Source organism: Heterodontus francisci, chromosome 30 (genome assembly GCF_036365525.1).
Source record: "Heterodontus francisci isolate sHetFra1 chromosome 30, sHetFra1.hap1, whole genome shotgun sequence".
Taxonomy (NCBI): domain Eukaryota; kingdom Metazoa; phylum Chordata; class Chondrichthyes; order Heterodontiformes; family Heterodontidae; genus Heterodontus; species Heterodontus francisci.
The window spans coordinates 40,277,314-40,296,687 of NC_090400.1; the positions used below are offsets into that span (position 1 = coordinate 40,277,314).

Here is a 19,374-nt window from a genome sequence, read left to right on the forward strand (position 1 = left end):
CTGTACACCACTCCCACAAGTGACTTCTTGCCTTTATGATTTCTCATCTCTACCCAAACTGCTTCTACATCCTGGTTTCCTGAACTTAGGCCATCCTTCTCTATTGCGCTAATACCATCATTAATCAAAAAGAGCTACCCCTCCACGTTTTTCCGAGCTTCCTGTCCTTCCTAAATGCGACATACCCTTCAATATTCAGGTCCTAATCGATGTTGTCCTGCAGCCATGCCTCTGTAATTGCTATCAGATCGTACTTATTTATTTCTATTTACGCTCAGTTCATCTGTTTTGTTTCGAATGCTACATGCATTCATGCATAAAGGCTACATGCCTTTAGAACAAGAACAAAGAACAGTACAGCACAGGAACAGGCCATTCGGCCCACCAAGCCTGCGCCAATCTTGATGCCTGCCTAAACTAAAACCTTCTGCACTTCCGGTGCCCGTATCCCTCTATTCCCATCCTATTCATGTATTTGTCAAGATGCCTCTTAAACGTCGCCATCGTATCTGCTTCCACCACCTCCCCCGGCAGCAACTTCCAGGCACTCACCACCCTCTGTTTAAAGAACTTGCCTCGCACATCCCCTCTAAACTTTGCCCCTCGCACCTTAAACCTACGTCCCCTAGTAACTGACTCTTCCACCCTGGGAAAAAGCTTCTGACTATCCACTTTGTCCATGCCGCTCATAACTTTGTAAACCTCTATCATGTCGCCCCTCCACCTCCGTCGTTCCAGTGAAAACAATCCGAGTTTTTCCAACCTCTCCTCATAGCTAATGCCCTCCAGACCAGGCAACATCCTGGTAAACCTCTTCTGTACCCTCTCCAAAGCCTCCACGTCCTTCTGGTAGTGTGGCGACCAGAATTGCACGCAATATTCTAAGTGTGGCCTAACTAAGGTTCTGTACAGCTGCAACACGACTTGCCAATTTTTATACTCTATGCCCCGACCGATGAAGGCAAGCATGCCGTATGCCTTCTTGACTACCTTATCCACCTGCATTGCCACTTTCAGTGACCTGTGGACCTGTACGCCCAGATCTCTCTGCCTGTCAATACTCCTAAGGGTTCTGCCATTTACTGTATCTCTCCCACCTGCATTAGACCTTCCAAAATGCATTACCTCACATTTCTCCAGATTAAACTCCATCTGCCATTTCTCCGCCCAAGTCTCCAACCGATGTATATCCTGCTGTATCCTCTGACAATCCTCATCATTATCCGCAACTCCACCAACCTTTGTGTCGTCTGCAAACTTACTAATCAGACCAGCTACATTTTCCTCCAAATCAATTATATATACTACAAACAGCAAAGGTCCCAGCACTGATCCCTGTGGAACACCACTAGTCACATCCCTCCATTCAGAAAAACACCCTTCCACTGATACCCTCTGTCTTCTATGACCGAGCCAGTTCTGTATCCATCTTGCCAGCTCACTTCTGATCCCATCTGACTTCACCTTTTGTACCAGTCTGTCATGAGGGACCTTGTCAAAGGCTTTACTGAAGTCCATATAGATAACATCCACTGCCCTTCCTCCATCAATCATCTTCGTCACTTCCTCAAAAAACTCAATCAAATTAGTAAGATACGACCTCCCCTTCACAAAACCATGTATTTAGTTTTGTCCTTTCATTATTTTTGTAACCTCTAGCCTTATCTGTTGATTTACTCTTAGATTCCTGTCTGAAATTTTACTCAGCACAAACCAGGGACAGGAGGTGTGACCTTCCAGCAACTTCAATCAGGTAAAGTGGAATATCAGAGCAAATTCCTGAAATCCGGTGGGAACAGACAAACCAGCTCATCCAAAACTCTGCTGTGATATACAGTGTTGCATGAATAATGCCTACTGGGATGGTATACTGACAAGGAATCAATGTCTTTCAAGAGAGAGGGAGAGGAAAGAAAGCTATCAAGGAGAAATTATAGAAACAATACATTTTTGACAGATTGTAGTAGATTAGAATGAAAAAGAGATGCTAAGCAAAACTGCATTATTCAAGAGTTCCCCCGATGCTCAATGGGTAGAAGCATTGCTGGTTCCTTATCTAATACAGAGAGGAAAATACACTGGGATAAAAACAAGAAATGCTGGAACCACTCAGCAGGTCTGGCAGCATCTGTGGAAAGAGAAGCAGAGTTAACGTTTCGGGTCAGTGACCCTTCTTTGGAACCCGAAACGTTAACTCTGCTTCTCTTTCCACAGATGCTGCCAGACCTGCTGAGTGGTTCCAGCATTTCTTGTTTTTATTTCAGATTTCCAGCATCCGCAGTATTTTGCTTTTAAAATACACTGGGAGCTGTCCCAAAACCTTGATTAACTGACTATTAACAGAGGTAAGGCACAGTGACAGGAGACCATGCCATAAGATCAAAATGAAGCAAGGAATATTACACAAATAGCAAGAGGAACATTCAATCTAACATTACCTCATCTGTACAGGAATACCATCATGGTTTAGACCCAGGTCAGACAAGCTGTCGGAGTTTACAGATGAGGGCGATAACGATCTCTCTTTGTCTTCCAAAATATCTGATTTGCTGCTGTTCATTCCAATCTCATCCTCAGAGTTGTCCTCGGACACAGAACCAATGATGAATGTGGAGTGCTGGCAGACTGGCTCCAGCTCAGGAGGCTTGGCTGCTGGATCTGGATCCGACATTGTTGTTCCGGACAGACAATCAGCACTGCAGCAAAACTAACTAGAGCTGAAACAGAAGGATAAAAAAACTTACAGTCACCAAGTGAACTAAAACTTCAGACAACCCAAAAGAATGACAGTGACGGTCTATTTATTGCAAAATCAGACTTGTGCAAGACTCTTTGGCCAAGGTCCTATCTTTCTGTTGCCCGCCCTTCTTTTGCAACTCAGAAATGCTAGAATGTACAATGTGTGCAATTCCGTAACTTGAACTAATCAGGTTTGGATCTTTTGCTATAACAACAAAGACCTGGATTTTTATAGCGTCCTTAATACAGAAAAAATGCCTAGGTGCTTCACAGAGGCTGAGACAAACAAAAACAGACACTGAGCTAAAGGAGATCGGAAGGACAAACAAAAAGAATTCTGAAAGAGGTGGGGGAAATTTTAAATCAAGAAAAAGAGGTGGAAACGCTGAGGGGTTTGGGGAGGAAATTGCAGAGTATAGGACACAGACAGCCAGAGGCACACCCACCAAAGGTGGGGGTGAAGGGAGGGGAATTAGTGTCAAAAGAACAGTTTGGGGATAGGATGGTGGCGGGCAAGGAGGCTGCAGAATTTGGGGAAGTTATACTGACAGGGAGGACAAGCCACGAAGGGATTTAAACAATATAGCAATCAAAGAGGTGGGAACTAAAGTAGCCAGACTAGTTGGTTATTTGGGATTTTCTCATTACTACCCTGTCTCAGATCAAATAACAGTACAGACTAAGGTTCTTCCTGCTCTGTGTATCTTTGCACATATAATCCCACAAAATTGACTAACCATCCAGTAGCATTTTGTGAAACAGTAAGCAGCTTATTTGATTAAAAAAAACTAATGTAACAACTACCCTGGTGAGCTGCAGCCACACCTCACCTCACCCATTCTGTCTGTGCCAGAAGCAGGTAACACGTTGAGAAATCAACACTAGTTGCAAAAGGTACCACGTGTCTTGGTAGGAGATTCATTTTCTATGCAACATGCAACAAGAAATCACCCTCGCCTCTGAGCAGAGAGATTGGGACCTTAGGTTAGATCCGAGTGTGTTTGACACTAGTACACCAAAAGGGTGGGGGGGAATTTAAACCAACGTGTAAGTTCAGCTGCCCAGCTCCAGGACCAGGAAGCTGGCTGTCCTCAGGCCCAGCCCTCTCACCCTGTACCCGATTGAGTCTGGAGCCTCATCCACCTCCTGGGCCCCTCGGAGCTGAATCGGATCCATTTTAATGATGCAGACAAAAAGAAACACCACCTCCATCGCACACCTACAGCCCTCCATCGCACATATCGCAATCAGCCCACACCCCGATCCAGCCCAGTCGGTCTGCCCCACTCCCTTTAAATTGCCTGAGTTATTCTCTGCACCGGCTAAACGTGAATAAGTTAAACGCGCTTGGGAAGCTGCAGGCAAGAGATGGGGGAGCCACACCGGCTACTCACCCCGCCGAGGATCCAGTGAGGATTTATATTGTTTTGATTTTTGGCACAAACTTCCCGGCGAGGCCCTGCGCCGCTCGAGCTCTCCGGATGCTGAGGATGGGGGGGAGGGTCAGTGTCTCGCGGTGGCTCCCCGTCTCCTCCGGTGACAGCGGCATCACCCAGTGGCGTGATTGGAGGTTACTACCGGTCATTCACCCCTGACCCCCACCACCCTCCCATTCGCCGCGGCCGCCGCCGTCCGATTGGCTACAAGCAGGTTCCATCCGGAAGCCGCGCGGAGGGGCGCGACCAATAGGGAGCGAGCCGGGTGCAGATGGCGGCGCGTCACAATCGAACCATCGGCAGCGGGGTGGGAATGAGCCCAGAGTGGAAGCCACAGAGGGAGGGGAGGAATACGAACATAAGAAATAGGAGCAGGAGTAGGCCATTCCGCCCCTCAGGCCTGCCCCGCCATTCACTAAGTTCATGGCTGATCTGCCCCAGACCTCTTTTGTGCCAGCTCCTCTTAGCCCTCAACTCCCCGACATTTCAAAAATCTATCTACCTCCTCCTTAAATACTTTCAGTGATCTAGTCTCCACAACTTTCTGGGGTAGAGAATTCCAGACATTCACTACCCTCTGAGAGAAGAAATTCCTTTACATCTCAGTTTTAAATGAGTGTCCCCTTCTTCTTTGGCCTCCTTATCTCGAGAGACAATGAATACACGCCTGGAGGTGGTCAGTGGTTTGTGAAGCAGTGCCTGGAGTGGCTATAAAGGCCAATTCTAGAGTGACAGGCTCTTCCACAGGTGCTGCAGAAAAATTTGTTTGTCGGGGCTGTTGCACACTTGGCTCTCCCCTTGCGCCTCTGTCTTTTTTCCTGCCAACTACTAAGTCTCTTCGACTCGCCACACTTTAGCCCCATCTTTATGGCTGCCCGCCAGCTCTGGCGAACGCTGGCAACTGACTGCCACGACTTGTGATCAATGTCACAGGATTTCGTGTCGCGTTTGCAGACGTCTTTAAAGCGGAGACATGGACGGCCGGTGGGTCTGATACCAGTGGCGAGCTCGCTATACAATGTGTCTTTGGGGATCCTGCCATCTTCCATGCGGCTCACATGACCAAGCCATCTCAAGCGCCGCTGACTCAGTAGTGTGTATAAGCTGGGGATGTTGGCCGCCTCAAGGACTTCTGTGTTGGAGATACGGTCCCGCCACCAGATGCCAAGTATTCTCCGGAGGCAGCGAAGATGGAATGAATTAAGACTTCGCTCTTGGCTGACATACGTTGTTCAGGCCTCGCTGCCATAGAGCAAGGTACTGAGGACACAGGCCTGATACACTCGGACTTTTGTGTTCCGTGTCAGTGCGCCATTTTCCCACACTCTCTTGGCCAGTCTGGACATAGCAGTGGAAACCTTTCCCATGCGCTTGTTGATTTCTGCATCTAGAGACAGGTTACTGGTGATAGTTGAGCCTAGGTAGGTGAACTCTTGAACCACTTCCAGAACGTGGTCGCCAGTATTGATGGATGGAGCATTTCTGACGTCCTGTCCCATGATGTTCATTTTCTTGAGGCTGATGGTTAGGCCAAATTCATTGCAGGCAGCCGCAAACCTGTCGATGAGACTCTGCAGGCACTCTTCAGTGTGAGATGTTAAAGCAGCATCGTCAGCAAAGAGGAGTTCCCTGATGAGGACTTTCCGTACTTTGGACTTCGCTCTTAGATGGGCAAGGTTGAACAACCTGCCCCCTGATCTTGTGTGGAGGAAAATTCCTTCTTCAGAGGACTTGAACGCATGTGAAAGCAGCAGGGAGAAGAAAATCCCAAAAAGTGTGGGTGCGAGAACACAGCCCTGTTTCACGCCACTCAGCATAGGAAAGGGCTCTGACGAGGAGCTACCATGTTGAATTGTGCCTTTCATACTGTCATGGAATGAGGTGATGATACTTAGTAGCTTTGGTGGGCATCCAATCTTTTCTAGTAGTCTGTAGAGACCACGTCTGCTGATGAGGTCAAAGGCTTTGGTGAGATCAATGAAAGCAATGTAGAGGGGCATCTGTTGTTCATGGCATTTCTCCTGTATCTGACGAAGGGAGAACAGCATGTCAACAGTCGATCTCTCTGCACGAAAGCCACACTGTGCCTCAGGGTAGACGCGCTCGGCCAGCTTCTGGAGCCTGTTTAGAGCGACTCGAGCAAAGACTTTCCCCGCTATGCTGAGCAGGGAGATTCCACGGTAGTTGTTGCAGTCACCGCGGTCACCTTTGTTTTTATAGAGGGTGATGATATTGGTATCGCGCATGTCCTGGGGTACTGCTCCCTCGTCCCAGCACAGACATAGCAGTTCATGTAGTGCTGAGGATATAGCAGGCTTGGCACTCTTGATTATTTCTGGGGTAATGCTGTCCTTCCCAGGGGCTTTTCCGCTGGCTAGAGAATCAATGGCATCACTGAGTTCCGATTTGGTTGGCTGTATGTCCAGCTCATCCATGACTGGTAGAGGCTGGGCTGCATTGAGGGCAGTCTCAGTGACAACATTCTCCCTGGAGTACTGTTCTAGGTAGTGCTCAACCCAGCGGTCCATTTGTTTGCGTTGGTCAGTGATTATGTCCCCTGATTTAGATTTGAGGGGGGCTACCTTCTTGATGGTTGGCCCAAGAGCTCTCTTAATGCCATCATACATTCCCCTGATGTTTCCGGTGTCTGAGGCCAGCTGAATATGACTGCATAGGTGTTGCCAGTAGTCGTTTGCGCAGCACCTGGCTGTTCTTTGTGCAGTGCTTCTGGCTGCTTTAAGTGTTGCGGATGTTAAATCGCTGGGGGCTTTCTTGTAGTTCAACAGTGCAATGCGCTTAGCGGCTATGACAGGTTCCAGCTCTTCATTATGAGATTGAAACCAGTCTGCATTTCTCTTCGCACTTGCCGTAGGTGGTCAAAGCTGACTCATAGATGGCGGCTCTGATGTGGGCCCACTTGGTCTCAGCATCCCCTGTGGGAGTATTTTGAAGGGCTGTTACAAGTGAATTTAGAAATTTTTGTAACAGCTGTGGGTGAGAAATTCTGCTCGTATTGATGCGCAGGTGGCCCTTCTGCTTGGAATGATGCAACTTCTTTGGTCTGAGTATAACCTTGCTGCACACCAGGGAGTGGTCGGTGTCGCAGTCCGCACTGTGGAAGCTGCGTGTGATTTGAACACTGTTTAAGGCAGCTCGCCTTGTGACAATGAGGTCTAGCTGGTGCCAACGACGCGATCTTGGGTGCCTCCATGAAACCTGATGACAGGGTTTAGTGTGAAAGAACGAGTTGGTGATGCAGAGGTTATGATAGGTACACAACTCAAGCAGTCGCTGCCCGTTCTCATTCATCCTTCCAACGCCATAGCGCCCAAGGCAGGAGGGCCATGAGTCATGGTCGGCCCCAACCCTGGCATTAAAGTCCCCCAGCAGGAATAGATGTTCGGTGTTGGGGATGCTGCTAATGATGTTATGGAGTTCCTCGTAGAACTGATCTTGAGCTTCAGGTGGGGAGCAGAGTGTTGGAGCATAGATGCTGAGTAGGTCTACTGGACCAGAGGTGGTGAGCAGTCGGATGGACAGTATGCTTTCCGAGCCATTTGAGGGAGGCTCTATCATGCTGAGCAAGGAGTTTCTGATGGCGAAGCCCACTCCATGCTGTCTTGGTTCTTCAGGATCCCTGCCCTGCCAGAAGAAGGTGTAGTCTTGCTCTGCTAGAGATCCACTCGCAGGGAGGCGAGTCTCCTGAAGTGCTGCAATGTCTACATTGAGTCTACTGAGCTCGTTGTTAATGATGGTGGTCTTCTTAGAATCGTTGATTTGTGTAAGGTCTTCCGACAGGCCAGGACACATAGTTCTGACGTTCCAGCTTGCAAAGCGAAGGGCTGGTACCTTCTTTCCTTTTTTCGTGTTGTTTGGTGCGGTGTATCAGTCTACCTTACGAGCAATGACCCTGAGCTCCAAGCACCCATTGAAGCAGGTAGACTGTGGCGGGACAGAACCTTATTGACCGGGGGCTGCCCGGTTTGTGGCGGGCTGTAGCTGTCCAGTGAGGTGCGATGACCTCTCCCACCGACAAAGGCAACCCGTGGCGCCCTGTTTCTACGCCAATTTATCTGGACTTATAACCCGTAACTGCTGCCTTCCATGTTGTTTCAGTCGCTGTGAGGCAACTATGGAGTGTTCTCTCCATGGCGCATGCCTGGGCGAATTTATGGAGGTTGAGAGTTGTCCAGTCGTCAAAACCCCCCTCTTGGCCTTTCTGGTGGGGTCCAAAGGAGTGCAGAGCACGACGTTTGGCACCGGTATGGCTGCAGGAACTGCCGGAAACATGCCAAAGGTGACACATGACCACCTACGGGGTTCCGCTCCGGATTATCTGTTAGGGTTTACTCCCTTTGCCTTGGTCTCTCCCGAGACGCCCACAAGGCAGTGGGGTTGTTAGGGCCCCTACACAGGTGTAGGATGATGCCGGTGGGAGGGGTGGAGGGAGAGAGGGGGGTGCAAGGGGGAGCTGGGAAGGGGGCTGTAAGGGGATGGGGGGGCGGGGTGGAAGGTGGGGGAGGGGAAGGGGGGGGAAAGCGGGTGCAGGTAATAAGCCATTTCCTCAGTGCCCACCATCGACGTCCGGAAAGCTCATCCACGTCCTTCGGGAGGTGAAGCATCTTTTGGCAGGCTTACAAAGGTGATTATATTCATTAAGTGTCCCCTTATTCTGTAACTATGTCCCCCCACTAGTGGAAATATCTTATAAACATCTACCCTGTCAAGCACCCCCCCTTCCCCCCCAGAATCTTGTACATTTCCATAAGACCACCCCTCATTCTTCTAAACTCTAATGAATAAAGGCCTAACCTGTTCAGCTGTTCTTGATAAGTCAACCCCTTCATCTCAGGAATCAGCCTAGTGAATCTCTTTTGAACTGCCTCCAATGCCAGTCTTTCCTTTCTTAAATACGGGGACCAAAACTGTATACAGTACTCCAGGTGCGGCCTCACCAACACCCTGTACAGTTGTAACAAGGCTTCCTTATTTTTAAACTCAAACATCCTAGCAATAGAAGCCAAAATTCCATTTGCCTTCTTAATTACTTGCTGCATCTGCATGCTAATGTTTTGTGTTTCATGCACAAGAACACCCAGATCCCTTTGTGCTGCACTTTTTTGGAATCTCTCCATTTAAATAATAGTCTGCCTTTTGATTCTTCCCACCAAAGTGCATGACCTCACACTTTCCAACATTAAACTCCATCTGCCAAGTTTTTGCCCACTCACTCAACCTATCTATATCCTCTTGCAGATTCCTAATGTCCTCATCACAACATGCCCTCCCACCTATTTTTGTATCATCAGCAAATCTGAATATATTACACTCTGCCCTTTCCTCCAACTCATTAATATAGGGAGGGAGAGAGGTGGGGAATGGGTGGGAGGGAAGGGGGGAATGGGTGGGAGGGAGAGGAGGGAGAGGGAATGGTTGGGGGTGAAGGGAGGGAGGGGGGAATGGGGAGGGTGGGGAGGGGAAATGGGGGAGGGAGGGTGGTGGAGAGAGACAGGGGGGGATGGGGAGGGAGGGAGTGTGGGAATGGGAGGGTGGGTAGTTGGGAGGGAGAGGGAATGGGAAGGAGAGAGGGGGGAATGGGAGGGAGGGAGGGAGGGAGAGAGAGAGGGGGAATGGGAGGGAGGGAGAGAGAGAGGGGGAATCGGAGGGAGAGAGACAGGGGGAAGGGGAGGGAGGGGGAACGAGTGGGAATGGGTGGGTGGGAGGGAGGGGGAGAGAGAGAGAGGGAGTGAGAGAGAATGAGAGGAAAGGAAAGAGAGAGAGGAATAGGAGAGAGGGAATGGAAAGGAGGGAGGGAATCGGAGTGAATGGGAAGGAGGGAGGGAATGGGTGAGAGGAAATGGGAGGGAGCGAATGGGAGAGCAAATGGGAAGGAGGGAGAGAGAATGTGAGGGAATGTGAGTGAGGGAGGGGAAATGGAAGTGAGGGAGGGGAGAGAATGGGGGGGATGGAGGGAGAGGAATGGGAGGGAGGGAAGGAGAAGGATTGGGAGGGAGAGAGAGGGGGAATGGGTGGCAGGGAGTGGGAAAGGGGAAGGGAGTTAATGGGCGGGGGGAAGGGAAGAGGTGGAGGGAGGCAGGGTGGGGGATGGAGCGGGAGGAGAGGAGGAGGGAGTGGGGAGAATGGGAAAGTGAGAGAATGGGAATGGGAGAGAGAGGATGTTTGTGCGAGAGAGGTGTTAATGTGGAGAGACAGGTTTGAAGTGGGGGGGAGAAAGAGAGAGAGTGGGAATGGGGGAAAGGGAGATGGTGATTAAGAAAGAGGGTGGGAATGGCAGGGGGAAGAAAGAGGGTAGGAATGGATGGGAAGACAGAGGGTGGGAATGGGAGAGGAGGCAGTGACTGAGAATGGGAGAGGGGAGAGAGAGGGGGAATGGGAGAGGAAGAGAGACTGGGAATGGGAAGGGGAGAGACTGGGAACGGTTCAAGAGGAGGGAAGGAGAGTGACTGAGAATGGGAGAGGGAAAGAGATTGGGAATTGGAAGAAGCAGAGAGAGAGAGACTGGGAATGGCAGAAGCAGAGAGGAGACAAAGAATGGGGAGATGGAAAGAAAGGGAAACTGAGTGGGGCAAGAATGAGGAATGGAGAGAAGGAATGGGGGGAGAGTGAGAAGGAATGGGGAAAAGCACGACTAGGAATGAGGGAGTGTGGGAAAGGAATGAGGAATGCAGAGGAGAGGGTGGGGGGAGCAGGTGAGGAATGGGAGAAAAATGAGGATTGCAAAGAAGGCATGCGAGGGAGAGTGGGGAAGGAATGGGAAGCAGGAATGAATGGGCAAGAGAGGAAAAAGAATAGGAATGGAGTAGGTAACGAAAGGGAGAAATTAATGAATTGGAGAGAAGGGAATGCATGGGAAGAACAGAGAAAGAATGGGGGACAATGAATGAAGGAGGAGGTGAATGAAAGTGAAGGGGTTGAGGATATCAGGGTTCTGTGGGAAGAATTGGATATGGAATGGGCTGGAGAGCACAGAATGAGGAGCAAAGTAGTCAACGAAGGGGGAAGACGAGGATGAGTGAATGGGAGAGCAGGTAATGAATAGGGAGTGCATGGGAGCAGGAGGGGAGGCAGGGAATGAAGAGGGAGAAGTGGGGAATGAATAAAGTCAAAAATGAAGGAGAGTTGATTCAAATTGGAGTGTGGGAAGGGTGAATAGGAGGCACAAAGAATGAATAAGAAGCATGGAATGAAAAAGGAGCAGGGATTAAATAAGGGAGGAGAATGAATAGTGAATTGCAAAATGAATGGGTGAAACAATCATGAAGGGAGAACAGGAAATGAATGGAGGAGCAAGCAATAAATAGGGTGATCAGGGCATGATTGTAGTAGTGGGAAATGAATGGAGTAAGTGAACTACATATTGGGGAATGCAGATGGTAAGTTAACGGTGAATAGGAGAAGCGAATGGAAAATGAATGGTTCAGGAAGTTAGTAATAAATGAAGCAAGGAATGAAGAGGGAGAAGAGAACAAAGGAGGGTGGAAATGGGAAATAAATGGGGTGGAAGAGAATGAAAAATGAATGGGAAGTGTTCAGTGAATGGGGGTGAGCAGGAAATGAATGGGGACAGGAGTACAGGTAGAGGGGAATGAATGGGACGATAATGGAATCAGCAGAGCCCAGAAATTAAATATGGTAATCACACTATTAGAGTTCATAATTTGAGAATGCGTTCACATGAATACATGCAAATCCTCCTTTGTGCATGTGGTAGATTGCTCTGATTTTCATGCCTTGTTTTTTCTGTTTTAGCTTTAAGGTATCATATTAACAAATGGTAAATCAGGAAGTGGTGTAAGAATATTAATCAAATGATTAATAGTCAAAGGTGAATCTTTCCCCATTTCTGCACTTCCACATAAGAGAATTTGTTTGGATATTTAAAATTCTTGTCTAAGGTTGTCAAATTAGCTCTTATCTTTGAAACATATTACATTGCCCAGTCCTATGTACTAGCAGTTACACAGCAACAACTGCATCTTGCATAGCGCCTCGAAAGTAGAAAAAAACATCCCAACAAACCAAAATCAGATAAACACTGAGAGGGTATCAGGAGGTATGAGTAAAAACCTGGGCAAAGAGATTAGTTCTAAGGAAGGCCTCAAGGAGGCAGGGGAGCTGGAGAGGTACAGGAAGGGATTCCAGAGCTTAGGGCCTACACTGCTGAAGGCATAGCCGCCAACGGTGCCAGAGTTCGAGGACTCCCCATCGGTAGCATAATAGTGTCTGTTGACAGAGAACTGCACTTGCTATAGCTTCTAGCTGGCTGCAGTGCTGCACCCTGGTGGTACAAATGTTGATATTGAGGGAGATGCTTTACAGATCCCATCACCTTTAAGGACCTTCCCGTTTTGCAAAAAAAAATGTTTGTACAACCACTACCCCACTGATACTGGTAACGAAGATTCTACAGCCCAAACATCGGAAAGTAGAACAGACCTGTTGGAGGCCTTTATTAGTATAGGGATGCAAACTTAATCAGGATCTCTCAAAATTTCCCAATGCCTGCTCAGTCGAATCCAGCTGGAGAGAGTGATTGCCCAAACATTAAATCAACCATGTAATGCATCCTCTTCATGGCAGTTTAATGACTGGCTTCTATCTCTGCACACTTCCAGTCCCTTGTAATATTTCTTGATTTTTACTATTTATCTTTTGTTCGATGTTCTAATGTTTGCTTTTGTCTTTTCTGTTGGCTTTGACTTCTCTTGATCAAATCACTTACATTCCTCTACATGGTGAAAGCTTTGAATTATGTGTGACTGTAACCTGAAAATTACCATCAATGATATAAGCTGAATATTTAAATGCATTGCTACCACATTCCTTTATCTCCCATTTTAATTGAGACATTAACTTGCTTATTTTAAGTAGGTTCGCCGCATGGCTAAAATCACCTATAGAGGAATGTCGTACAAACATTCATCCATTAATATGCAAACAGTAAATTCTTGGTTTTGGTTTTCTTTATTTTATTTAGAAATACAGCACTGAAACAGGCCCTTCGGTCCACCAAGCCTGTGCCAACCAACAACCACCCATTTATACTAATCCTACACCAATCCCATATTTTCTACCACATCCCCCTATGCTACACTAGGGGCAATTTACAATGGCCAATTTACCTATTAACCTGCAAGTCTTTGGCTGTGGGAGGAAACCGGAGCACCCGGCAGAAACCCACACGGTCACAGGGAGAACTTGCAAACTCCGCACAGGCAGTACCCAGAACTGAACCCAGGTCGCTGGAGCTGTGAGGCTGCGGTGCTAACCACTGTGCCGCCCCACTAACCTACACTTTACTTCAGATGCTTTCACTGTTGCCCTGAATGGCTGTTCTTACATGTATGAAAGTTTAGCAGCAAAATGACTGACTTTGGATGATAGAAATGGGTACGAAGAACAAATGATTCCTTTTATATTGAACTCTTATCGTACTATGTTTTTTGACTTTGCTGTGCTTTCGTACAAACTGTTCTTTCGTGTACACTTATTAAGTCAGAACAATTCGTCCCTTGTCCTCCTTCATGATGCTCTGTCTCTTCAATGGCAAGCAGATTTCCCTGCTGAATTTCAACCTTGCATGGATTATACCTGTGGCATCCTGAATGTAGTTCTAATTGCTGTCCCTAAACATATGTCCCATGATAAATAATCACTGTTACGACCTCCGTGAGACTGTTAACATTAAAATGAGATATGAACCACCAGAACGAAGAATTACACAACAGGATTTCACATTTTAAGTCTTTTATTAAACTAAAAGAAATCCCCATTAACTAAATAGTACTCTGTAAGTAGCTGACACCCCAAATTACAATGAAAGGTATTTTCTTTACTTATTAAAATACTTGGAAACTTCACACCACACTTATACATTACACAGTCCTCTTTGATGGTGAAATCTTTGCAGCTAAAAATCCCAAATTCCTCCCAGTTGCAATGGGTTGGGTCTTCCAGACCTTTTCAAAAATCAATGTGCCCTTCACTCACTTCTCTAAGCACCTCAGACCTGTCCGTGAATATGGCGATTCCTGGTGATCCTGCTGGTCTGCTGCTTCTCCACAAGCTTCAACTTTCAAAACAGGTTCAAGTCTTTGCAGCCTTTCACTGTCTCAGGCTTCCAAGAGCAGGTGTTCCCTCTCTCCTTCGCGAGGCCACCACCGCTGGTTGTCTTCCTTACAGCTTGCTCTGAGGCTGCAACCGCTAGTTTCTTCTCTTACAGCCTGTCTGCCTTTAGAAAAGTCAATAGCTTATTGTCCTATTCCAATATGCACAGTCCAGAAGTCTGGTTTCACAGAGCCACCTGGACCTTCCACTGCTCCCAGGTGTTAACAGCTGCTTGATAGATTTGAACCTTCAGAATCACTGATTCCTTGTTTACGACCCAAAAGACTGGGAGGGTGAAACCCATTGTTCTTCAGATGTTACACCTGCAGTCTCTGTTTTTCCAAAAATAAAGTCTTTGATCTGTGTTTTCTGTTGTCCTGGTAACCAAAATTTCTGCCTTGTCCTTCAGGAGAGTGGATGCGAGGTCACCTGACCCTCCAGATTCCATCTTAAACTTTTAAAAATCATAACTTTCAAAAACATAATAGTGTTACAAAGTTCAGCATTCATAACAATCACATTGTAAGCGAGATTTGAATAACATTTTAATACTCTGTCTCATCCCTTTGTAAGGAAAGGGTTAATTTTATAGGACAAATGATTTATCTTTATATTGAAGTACTTGACTATTTATTGCATCACAATATTGCAGTATAAGCTGTGTTCTTGATTCTGGTGGCAATTAAACTCCAAAGAAACAGCATTTATGTACAACTTCTTGTTGAATTTCAGTCACTTCTAAAAAATCTTCGTAACACATGGAATCTTCTTGGTAACCCTCTTAAATTTAAAAGTGGTCAAAAACCAAGGCTTTATTTACCTCAAATTCTTGCTAAAACAATCACAGTCACTGATGAAAACTTTAGTACCCAAATCTTAAGAATGAACTCTGACACATGGATCTTTTCCAAGTTGTCATTCATGTAGATGGACATGCGTCATAAACTATGATTGCTAGATGTTGCTTTGTTTGATGAAGGGCTGGTGCTACACTTCTACTAGTACTAGTTCCTGGCCAAGGCGATGACGTTGAGACCGGAATTAAATTTAAGGCTCTTCCTAATCGCGAGTTACTCTGTTGAGGAACAGCATATCTTTGGTAGTCTTCAGTTTGATATTCGTACATTGAGGCTGTGACTGCAATTGTTGCAGGGTTCCTTTCTGCTCACTAGTGTTTTGGTTGCAAAATCCAGAACACATTTCCTACATTACAACAGTGACTACACTTCAAAAGTACTTCATTGGCTATAAAGCTCTTTTGGACATCCGATGATTGTTAAAGGCACTATATAAATGTAAGTCTTTCTTTCTTTCCTTCCCTTGTCCATGATTCTATAATCTTCTGAGGTCTCCTTAGACCCAGCTGAGCAGGTTCAATCACCTTTGAGCTTCTGGTATATGAAGAGCACATAAATATTTTGTGTGACTCCCAGTTTTGCAGGACTTGGAATTAACTTTTGTCTTACATAATGTCAGTCGTGTGTTTTGAAATGGCCAAATGGTGTAGGTTTGTAACTCATGGTACTCTCTCAATCCCAGTCTCGTCCATCGTTACCTCTATTTTTCATTCACAATGTATATTTTGATTAACTGGCATTCAACTCATTGCTGTCTGTGGGATCTCACTGTGCAGCAAATGGCTGCCAGGCTTCCCTCTAATTGCAACATTCACTCCACTTCAATGTAATTCATTTTGAGAGGTACTTTGAGAAACGAAAAAACAACAAACCATTGCTTCAAAAGGTACTTCGGTGAAGTGATTTAAACAGTTTCAGCACAAGGTGTTTTATATATATCTATATATATATATATGTATAATGGCTCCATACGTTTTAAATGAGCATCTCAGTTAATGATTAATGAATATCAAGAGCTCTGTAGTTATCAGAAACTCACAAAAAATTCTGATAACTTTATTGGTTTTAGATAACAATTCCACTTTTCAACAACCCATGATGATGGCAGTGTTGATAACACTGTGTTGCAAGTCATTCTGGTCTTGCCTGAATTATAGCGACTGTGTCCGGAGGCTTGGTGGCTTAGTGGATTAAAATACAGTGGACTACATTGAGGCTGTGACTGCAATTGTTGCAGGACTCCTTTCTGCTCACTAGTGTTTTTGTTGCAAAACCCATAGCACATTTTCTACAACAGTGACTACACTTCAAAAGTACTTCATTGGCTGTAAAGCTCTTTTGGAAGCAGATAGAACCAGAGACATTTACAGCACTGAAGGAGGTTATTCATACCATTGTACATGAGACTGGTCTTTTCTAGATCAATCCAAAACGAATCCCACTGCCCTGGTCTCACCCCATAGCCCTGCATCTTTCTTTGCTTCAAATATTTATCCAAATTGGCAGATAATCAGTCCTCACAATTTGGTCTTATTCATATGGTAAAGGATACCCATGTGATGGAAAAATACCATAGGGTGGCACAGTGGCTAGCACTGCAGCCTCACAGCTCCAGGGACCCAGGTTCGATTCTGGGTACTGCCTGTGTGGAGTTTGCAAGTTATCCCTGTGTCCGTGTGGGTTTTCTCCGGGCGCTCCGGTTTCCTCCCACAAGCCCAAAGACTTGCAGGTTGGTAGGTAAATTGGCCATTATAAATTGTCACTAGTATAGGTAGGAATATGGGATGTGTAGGATTAGTATAAATGGGTGGTTGATGGTCGGCACAGACTTGGTGGGCTGAAGGGCCTGTTTCAGTGCTGTATCTCTAATCTAATCTAAAACAATTAACTAGAATAATATCCCCTGTGTAAATTACCAAGGAAACATGTAGCTTTATTTAATGAGAAAAGCAAGGCTTTGTCCCACAAAGGGTCTGGTGGATAACTGGGAAGGTGGATAACTGGCTTGCTGTTAATGGAGGTCCCACAGTACGGGCAACTTCACAACCGAAACTTAGGGTCTGAGTTGAGGGTTTGGAAGACTTAAATGATTAATGTTTTCTCCTCACCTCTGTGATTGGTATGGCTTCAAATTCAGATAGAATTGTATATAGAAATGCACCTAACTAAAAAAAGTGCAATTAAAACTTATGGTAGAAACACTCACTCACGAGCCATTGCAATATGTATGACTTCACTATTTATCAGTGGTTGGTGCCTGAAGATCAATTCAGGTGCTGATCATCCCTAAATGACCCATGTGCATAAAAGCCGAGCAATAATATTAGATACAAGCAGGGGGCTTATTATAACGAGATGAACCCTTTGACAATAGTCAGTGTTGTTTAAGAGACAATTGGATATTGTGTGCCGGAGAAGTTGAAAACAGGGAGTAGATTTTCATCTTCATAGCCTGAGCAGTATCTGGTAATGCAGATTGCCTAATTAGATAGAAGTACGTGATTTTCATTCCATTGATTTCAGTTGGATTGATGAGTTAGGATATGCCAATGGTGCCTGCCATCTGGATTTATTTTGTGAAAGGTATCTTTTTTGAGCCTTTTTGACAGTATCTGTCACCTGGTCACACTCTTGCCTCTGAGTCAGAAGGTTGTGGGTTGAAGTCCCACTCCAGGAAACTTGAGCACCTGTTATTGGTTCACCCCCCCACTGAAGGAGTGCTGCACTTTCAGATGTGTCGTCTTCTGGATGAGATGTTAAACTGAAGTTGTGTCTGCTCTCTCAGCTGGATGTAAAAAGTCCCGTGACACCATTTGAAGAGGAGTAGGGGAGTTCTCCCTGATGTCCGAGCTAATATCTAACATCACTAAAACAGATTATATGGTCATTATCACATTGTTGTTTGTGGGAGTTTTCTGTATGCAATCTGGCGGACACATTTTCTACATTTCAATAGTGGCTACACTTCAGCAGTACTTTATTGACTGTAAAATGATTTGGGTTGACCTGAGGTTGTGAAAGGTCCTATATAAATGCACTTTTTGGCTGGAATTTTACTATTATGGGAGGCCCCGCCCACCAGCCATAAAGTGGTGGCGAGTCCGCCTCTGCCGGGCCTGGGGAGCCAGGCTGGGATTTTTTGCTCCCGGGGCCCTTAATTGGCCTTGGGCGGGACTTCCACTGCCTTGAGGAAGGTATTGCGCATTGGGGCCGGTTGGGGCTTCAGGGGCAGCCATCCGTGTGGTACAGTGTGCCCGAACAGGAGGACCCCCCCACCTCAGCCCGCAAGAAGGCTGCCAGGTTTTACCAGGTGGGGTTCTTGGGGCCTTTGCCGCCCAGCCGCCAAGGGTAAAATACCTGCGGCGGTGGGAGGAGGCCTTGGAGTGACAGTTAATTGTCCACTTAAGGGCCTTGATTAACCTGGGGTGGGCTGGCCATTTCTCGCCACCGCCGCCCCACGTAAAATTGCAGTCGGGGCGGGAAGGGCTTGGGAACGGCACCATCTCACCTCCCACTCAATTTTACGCACCCCACTCCCGCCAGGAGCGCGCTCATTGAGGGGGGGGGGGGGGCCGTAAAATTATGGCTTTTGTTTTTGTTTTCTTTAGTTTTACTTTCCTCAGGAGATTAAAGAAGTGGGAGAGATGGTAAAATAATTACGTAATTGAACATGATGTGTTTGAAGAAGGAGGCTTCAAGAGCCCAATATACTTTTTCTTTTTATATTTTGTGCGTTCAATACAAGATAGATGCTTCCAGCGGCTGAGTACTGCAAGCTTCATCTCCTTGTGGCATAATCTGTGTATGGCAGTGAATGGGGAACTACGTAAGGGATTGGAGATACAGCAGAATGAATGTGTAAGTAACAGATTTTAACAAGTGGATTGATAAACTGTAACAGATTTGTGATGATTTCCTCCCACAATGGGTTCTGCATTATATTGCCAGTAAAAAGTGGAGTGTAAGTGAATAAAGATCCACATACAAGGAATTCAGGACTCAACTTTACAATCTGCTTCACTTGCTGTGCTATCACTCCAGACCCCATTTGTGTTATGTACATTCCATTCAAGTCCATTCTTACCAAGCAATGAAAGCCTGAGCAAGGCTCCTGAAGCAGTAGTAAACTGACAATAACCCTACTTTGAACTTCTGAAAAGGATCAACATGATAAAAATAATTCCATTAGCTTGTAAATGCATTGTGTATGAATA

At 46.3% G+C, this 19,374-nt stretch overlaps 2 protein-coding genes across 3 annotated transcripts in view; both read right to left on the bottom strand.

Moving 5' to 3' along the window:
- Positions 1–4,296, bottom strand: part of acaca (acetyl-CoA carboxylase alpha) — a 320,877-nt gene extending 316,581 nt beyond the window's left edge. For both annotated transcript variants that reach the window (XM_068010389.1, XM_068010388.1), the window contains exons 1-2: positions 4,134–4,296; positions 2,439–2,717 (exon numbers count right to left, since the gene is read on the bottom strand). In XM_068010389.1, coding sequence (XP_067866490.1) covers positions 2,439–2,671 — 233 coding nt within the window. In that variant the 5' untranslated portion in view covers positions 2,672–2,717; positions 4,134–4,296. The remainder of the gene's footprint in view (positions 1–2,438; positions 2,718–4,133) is intronic.
- Positions 4,297–13,991: 9,695 nt separating this feature from the next.
- Positions 13,992–19,374, bottom strand: part of LOC137346696 (zinc finger and BTB domain-containing protein 11-like) — a 61,218-nt gene continuing 55,835 nt past the window's right edge. Inside the window, exon 17 of the mRNA XM_068010398.1 lies at positions 13,992–14,757. The gene's annotated coding sequence lies outside the window, so the exon portion shown is untranslated. The remainder of the gene's footprint in view (positions 14,758–19,374) is intronic.